General features: G+C 46.7%; 1 protein-coding gene across 1 annotated transcript; it reads right to left on the reverse strand.

Annotated features, from left to right (window-relative positions):
* nek2 (NIMA-related kinase 2) lies at positions 1 to 6,366 on the reverse strand. The gene is made up of 9 exons (XM_064340868.1): positions 5,982 to 6,366; positions 5,505 to 5,722; positions 4,928 to 5,168; positions 3,344 to 3,426; positions 3,111 to 3,237; positions 2,661 to 2,907; positions 2,504 to 2,558; positions 2,068 to 2,147; positions 1 to 1,364 (listed from the first exon to the last, which is right to left on the reverse strand). Exons 1-9 carry the CDS (start codon positions 6,075 to 6,077, stop codon positions 1,156 to 1,158), a joined length of 1,356 nt encoding a protein of 451 aa, XP_064196938.1. The 5' UTR covers positions 6,078 to 6,366; the 3' UTR covers positions 1 to 1,155.
* Between the last annotated feature and the right edge of the window lie 882 nt (positions 6,367 to 7,248).

Here is a 7,248-nt window from a genome sequence, read left to right on the forward strand (position 1 = left end):
TTAATAATGATACTTTAATAAGGACAAATTAAAAGTACAAAGCAAAAACTTAAATCTACTGTACACATTATTCCAGTGCCTGAGACGTGACCCCCCCCGTGTGAGCGCAGAGTATGCAGGTAAACCCAGGAACAGCGATGAGGAAACAACACGGCTCTGTATTCAGTGAGAACGTACGATTTTAAAATTAGGCTGAAAAACAAATGATGTTTTCAGGCTGTGAACCACCATGTGGGGGTTGGGGGGTCAGTGAAATGTGCAGCAACAAGTACAATAAACAGAACAGAGAGGGGGGGGGTTTGTAGTGATCATGGTGCATCCCCCCTCTTCAGAGTCACTGGTTTTTACAAGGAAAGAAGACTTGATTTCACTCTCTCAAGCCTCTCCACATTTCGACGAGGCGACCACAGCCCAGGGAAGCCGACCACGGGGTACAGACGGTAGGGACGGGAGAATATCCAAAAACGGATGGAGTTACAATTAGATGTCAATCCCTGACTTGTCTGAACCAGTGAAAAGGGCTTTGCTCTTCCCGACGCAATGATTGGTCCAGATCACTGAGGTCCTGGCAGCTCCTCCCATTTTTACTGTGGCCATTTCCCAGCAGCACTCAGGTGAGAACAGTCCTGTGCGTCTGAGGCATTATTCCAGCTCTACACATCCATCTTACCGCAGGAAAACCTTCCCTTTAAAACAATGTTACCACAAAACAGGGCTTTCTGCTACTGAGCACGCTCAGCATTTTTCCTATTACATCACTTCCTGTTCCCTTTCCCCATTCACACCTCTTTCCCCAGTTACAACATCAAAGGCCTTAATGAATAATTAAAATTTTAAATGCATTTCAGTTTGCATTCCAGGTGGGTCCATACAGGACAAGGATCTCACTATTAACTATATAAAAGAGTTTAAGAGAATTTGACTACATTCGTTTTTTAAAAATTATGTTCCACCAGTATATATAAAAATGCCTCAGATTCCTACAGATCTTTTAGACTGCTTGTGACTAAGGGTGAGTTTCCCCTTCACACCCAGGGATATAAAAGAGAAGTCTGGCGACCAGGTTAGCGGACTGAGCCCTCGGGGAGAGGGGCTGTGGCTCCGCCCCCTGCCTGATGATGCTGTGTTCCCGCGCCGGCCCAGCTGAAGGCCCCTCTAGCGGATGCCCAGCATCTGCCTGCTCTGGAGCTGGTAGTGGCGCTCCACGTGCCCCAGCGCCTGGGCGCGCACGTTGGCGGCCTGCAGCCTCTTCTTCAGCTCCTGGCTCTTCAGCTTCAGGCGCCGCTCCGGCTGCCGGTTCTCCTTGCTGTCTCCGGCGAAGTGCACCTTCCTCTTCCCCGGCGACGGCGACTCCGCCCGCTCACCTGCAGGCAGAACCAGAGCGGGAACGTGAGCATCCGCTCGCCCGGATTCAGACATTACCGCCAGGCCGAGATCTTTACTGTACTTCACAGGCACGGCCGTGTGCACAACGGCACAATTAAACTCTGAAACTAAAGAAACCCTCTCCTAAAACCGTTACCATAGCGATAACCGAGCGAGGTCTCAAACCCAATCATGAGCAGACCCGCAATGAGCCAGTCAATCACTGACTTGTTTGAACATATCAAAAGGCTTTGCCCTCTGCAGAAAAATAACTCAGTGATTGGTTTAGCATACAGCTGTTCCACACGCTGCCCTCATTGCAGCAATGCTAACAGCGCTGGGTTTGTGTCCCAGTTCTTACAACAGGGTCACCTCTACGGTGTGAAGGTTTCCTGAGGCAATCACATTCAATGATGGCTTTAAGGGGGCGGGGCATCAGCAAAGTGTCTTTTTTTTGGTTTGATAAAGAAGTGAATTTCCATAACTTCATTTTCCTGATGAGCAAAAACAATCTGAATGGAAGTAGGACCCATCAGTCTAGAGTCAATACCCTTACCACCACAGGGTTAATAAAAAGGTTTATTAAGTTAAATAGTAATAAAATTTATTTACAGATATAAACACATTAAAATGGCGGAGAGGTCAAAGGTCAGTGGTTTCCACACTTAAAGGCGGCAGGTGACCGGGCCTTCCCGCCCGTACCTATCAGCTCGTTGGAGTAGAGCGGAGCCAGAGCCTTCTGCTGCCGCGCCAGGCTACAGGTCCTCAGGAGAGACTCCGCCCTGAAACACAGGCAGGAGAGCGTGTGTGTGTGTGTGTTACGTTTAATGCGCACACAAGCAGGAGCACATGCACAGAAGCCCCCACTCTTCCACTCAAGCTTCAATTTCAGGTTCATACTTTTACTTTCACTGCATGTTTGCTTAAAATAAAACCCATAACTTTCTCCAACTCCGTTCTGCAAGCTTGTGCTCTCCCCTCTCAGCAGCAGAGAACCTTCTAGAAACAACCATTAACTCACTTCGTCTGTGGAGTTAACAGTTTGCAAGTTTCCTGCACTGTGAACGTGAGCTAAAGTCAAACATTTTTCAAGCTGACAAAGTGAGGAAGACAGGAAGTTAAACATTACCCAACGTACCTTGCAAGCTTCTCATCCGACAGCCGTTCACGAGCGCAAAGTTCCTGTTCTCTTTCTGAGGGGGGGGGGAAAAACAAAACCATAAACCTTTAACCAGGACTGTGACGGAACTGCAGGTGAGGAACACAGAGGAGCGCGCCGCTCCTGCAGAACTTACGCTCCAGCCGCTCCTCCCGCTCCTTTAGGGCCCTCTCTCGCTCCTGCAGCTGCTGCTCCTTCAGCCGGAGCTCCGTCGCCACGGCGATGCCCGCCGCGTCAGCGGGAGCGGCGGCGGCGACTTTCGGCTGCTCCTGCTCGGCAGACTTCCGCCGGCTCCGCTGCTCGGCCTTCCGCTGCTCCTCCGACACGGCGTCCGCCAGCAGGCCGCTCTGCACGATGCACTCGACCGACGGCCGCATGTAGTCCTGACCAGGCATCAATAATCAGTCCACCGCAGACAGAACATACGCAGCCTTTCATTAAATCAGGGAGCACGGCTTAGACATTAATAATCAATCCGCAGAGCACGAGGAAGGAGGCAGTGGGAAATCCGTAACTTCCATTGTGACATCACAAGGTCACACTCAACCAATGGAGAAGGGGAAGGCTGGGAAAGAGGCGCCTGTACCTTTAAGTGCAGCATTCTGCACACCAGGGAGTTCAGGTCCTCTGAGTAGCGGTACGGGATCCGCCGGAACTTCCCTTCCCGGATCTTCTCCGCCAGCTCCTTCTGATTGTAGGCCGTGAACGGTGGCCTACGGGAGACGGACACACGGGTCAGCCAATGACACGGCAGCGCAGGGCGAAACACGGACACCGTAAAGGCCGACACGCTCGCTCATCTTCAGAGCCGATACTCACGAAAGGGCACAGAGCTCGTACACCAAGCACCCCAGAGACCAGATGTCAGACTTCTCATTGTAAGACGTCCGATTCATCTGCTCCTGCACAAGAAAAAAAAAAGGGAAATTGCACATGAACACACTCCAATACATGTAAGCCGCGTTTCCACCGCAGGAACTATACCCCGGAACTAGGAACCTTTTGAGGAACTCAGTGCGTTTCCACCGCAGGAACTAGGGTCTAAATTTAGTTCTGGGGGCTTTGTTTTACCCCCCAAAACGTTCCTGCTCGAGGGGTAGTACTTTCCGAAAGTACAGGAACCTTTTGGGTGGAGCTTGCAGCGCTGAACATTTCTGATTGGTCGAGTACTCGCAACATTTGTGTTGTATTTATTTTCCGCCATTACCCGCCATGTTTGAAAATATGCAGCGGCAAACCAATTTATTTTCATAATAACTTCAAATCAAACTTGTATGTTATGCGGCGCAGTAGCCTACTTTTGGTTATAGCCTGTCAACGTCTTGGAATTATAACGTGTGCTCTTCTGTTCTTTTCTTGCTTTAGTATTCGTTTTATAAAATGCTAAGCATTCGTGCTGGGACAGCATATTACGTAGGCTACCAAAACATTCAAACGGATTAATTCGGTTGCTGAATATTTTCTTCCGGATTTTCTTTGTTAGCCCGTTGTAATTGACTCAAAACGTTTGATACAGTTATGTGAGGTATGCGGTAGTTCTGCGTAATTAACATTGGTGATACAGTACAAGCAAACTGGAAATCGCCTTCCGCACTTTTGTCCGGTAAAATAACAGGTTAATTCTAGTAATCTTCCCTTTAGCTTTTTCAGACTGCCGTAATTTTACTCAATTTTACTGCCATTTTTCAATTCCACGAAAAGACCAGGAAGACTATGGACTAATTTATGGTGCATAGTTCGCATCTGGAGGGCACACTTCGCTGCTCGGCTAGCAGTAACTTCGAAGGAAAGCAAATGGTGGCTGTACCACTACTAATTTACATTTTCACGCAAGTCCGAGTTTTCGTTCTATTCTTGTCATTTTGCCATTAGCCTATATGGAATTGACGACGAGAAAGTAATCAAACAGCAAATTGTTTACAACGTGTGCATGTTTTCTGCTGTTGTTGCCAGTTATACATATAAATGTGAATGCATTCTGTCGCTTCGGATGTCAAGACATGAAAGCGAATGTTCGCATAAAAACATAATGAATGTGTTTGAGAGGATATATGAAAATCAATAAATACAAAAGTAACCATATATAGTCATTGTTGGTAACCCGTTGTATATAAGTGAAATAAACCCCTCCGTGCTGTCCCGGTTATATGACAGATGGACCGACGTCAGTGGGCTAATTTGCCTAATCTTCGCGGTACTTTAGACCCCGGTGGAAACGCAGACAACCATTGGCTGCAGGAACCTTTTAGTTCCTGGTAAAGTAGTTCCTGGGACTGAAAGTTCCGGGTAATTTTGGTGGAAACGCGGCTTTAGTCATTTTCCTAAAATTCTCAAACTCCTGTAACTTGCACCCCAGCGTTTCTGAAACGGGATGGTCGCGGTGCGCGTGTCGGCGGGTCCTACCGGAGACATGTAGTACGGCGTCCCGACGAAGGTTTTGGCGAAGCTGGTGTCGTGGTTGAGGATCCGGGCCAGGCCGAAGTCGCCCAGCTTGACGTTCTGCTTGGCGTCCAGGAAGATGTTGGCGGGTTTGAGGTCGCGGTGCAGGACGGTGTGCCCGCCATCGCTACGGCGATGGCACTCTTTCAGCGCAAGCGCCAGCTGTGCCAGGACCCGCAGGATGAAGTCCTCATCCAGGTAGCGCCTGCGGGGCACAAACGCACTCCATGGCATTTTTACACAGACCTAGCGACTGAAATCATTACTGTGCATGGTCCCTGTCAAATAACATGTATATATATTATTTAAACCACCTTCATGGAGGATTAACAATAGTCGCAGGTTTTGGAACCAGGCCAGAAAACTACTGCTTGTGCTCTTATTGTCCCTAGGGACTGGAGCGGCAGCCAATACGAATGCAAACAGCGCATTAGTTCCACCTCAAAGTCGATAATAAATATCAAGAAAGGTAGCGGGGAGTGACGCGTGTGACGTCATGGGTTTGGCCGGAAAGCGCGGAGGCGAGCGCGTGCGGACGCACCTCTCTTTGATGCACCGGGTGAGTAGACCGGACAGGTCGCCGCCCTCGCAGTACTCCATGACGATGTACAGCGTGGTGTTGCCGCGGTCGATGATGCGGTCGTAATAGCGCACAATATTTGGGTGCTTCAGTTCGCGCAGGAGATTCACCTCGGAGACCAACATCTGCTTTTCTGCTTCTGCCATGGTACCATAATCCAGCTCTTTCCAAACGAGAAGCTACGAATACAAATAACGCAAAACAGATTGTGGCAAAATAAGACCAAACACATATGCACCGAGTACTACTAGCAATTGCAGTAGCAATGTTCACTAGCATATGTTTTGTTTTCCTGATTTTGCATTGCAATGCTGATCTTCTTGTGGATTACGGTCGCTCGATCACTGTACAACATGGTTAGCTGGCTAGTATGGCAAACGTTGACTTGGCTGATAACTGCCGCTCGTAACTTGATTACCTGGTTAGCAATACACTTACCTTTCCATCTGATTTCCTCCTTATCTTCTGACATTTCCCGTAAGATCCGGATCCTATGGTATACAAAACCTCATAATCTTCCACACGTGACGGCATCTTAATGTCAGAATTAGTTGTTTCTTCGAAATATTTCTGCTATAAAACTAACGTTTGTACATAAGCACTACAAAACTCAAACAGCTGTTTTGTTTTGTTTCCAACGCAGTGACGCCTTGGGCGTCGCTTGGTCTCCTTTTGTGTTGTCAGTTCCAAACAGCAAATAAGCTCCTCTGTGATTGATCGCTCGTTGAAAACAACGTGAGAATTTTCCAATAGTTTTGGTAAATGTGTCGTTCGCTATAAATGCGCTTCCTTAGCAAAACAGGGCAAGCCGACGTTTCAAAATTGGTGCTGTAATTCGTCAATCTTATTGGCTCTCTTTTTAGGGAAGCGAGGTTTTCATTGGTTATTTGTGGAAACAAGTCGGTGGTTGCTAAGCGTCAGATAACCGCGAGAGAACGAGAGAACGGCGCGTATTTAAAGGAGAAGTTACATTTGGTCGACAAATTATGCAGTTTTATTTACTATTTCATTTTTTATAATCGCTGTCAAAATGTAAAATTTAAAAACTGTGATTCCAAATGGAAACTCTTCGTATCAGCTAATGGCGAATGAGCATAAATCGAAAGCAAATTATTGATATTTTATGAAAAAGCTTTTTATTATCATTTAAATGTTTTACAAATTGGTCTAATTTCAGCAATATGTGCTATTAAGTTATGGCCAGATTAAACATAGCGACTGTATCTTCCCCAGTTATTTTTTATTTTTTATTTTTTTTCGGTTAGCTTGGGTTACACATTACCTATTGCAAAGAGAAAGGATGGCATTATGCTCGGCCCCAGACAACTGTTTTCATGAGGGTTTGTTAGTGAATCATGCCTCAGATTGTCTCAGATTTCACACGTGTATTTGCCGTCGGAGCAGATTCTATTCCTGTGGTTTTGTAACCCAACAAAAATGCTGCTGGAATTACAGTTCCTGTGCAACAGATCTTAAAAGCTGCTCTTAAAAAATAAAAATAAATAAATAAAATGAATGAACATGGATTGTGGCAGGAGTTACTTATTAGTACATAGTAAATTGAGAGTATCCGTGAGATTCAACAAGAAATAATACAATCCTTCCACAAGGGGTCATTGAAGCTCATTTAGCTGACGTAGGCTAAAATAACTGCGTTTACATAAGAATCCAAGATCGGGAAGACCTTGCGTTTATGTGCCTTATA

This window comes from Anguilla rostrata, chromosome 6, assembly GCF_018555375.3.
Source record: "Anguilla rostrata isolate EN2019 chromosome 6, ASM1855537v3, whole genome shotgun sequence".
Classification (NCBI taxonomy): domain Eukaryota; kingdom Metazoa; phylum Chordata; class Actinopteri; order Anguilliformes; family Anguillidae; genus Anguilla; species Anguilla rostrata.

Coding starts and splice junctions, on each gene's coding strand:
- nek2 (XM_064340868.1), bottom strand. CDS start 6,077: ATGCCGTCACGTGTGGAAGATTATGAGGTTTTGTATACCATAGGATCC. Junction 3,427..4,927: donor CGCCGTACTACATGTCTCCG/GTAGGACCCGCC, acceptor TTTCTTGTGCAG/GAGCAGATGAATCGGACGTC. Junction 1,365..2,067: donor CTACTCCAACGAGCTGATAG/GTACGGGCGGGA, acceptor TTCTGCCTGCAG/GTGAGCGGGCGGAGTCGCCG.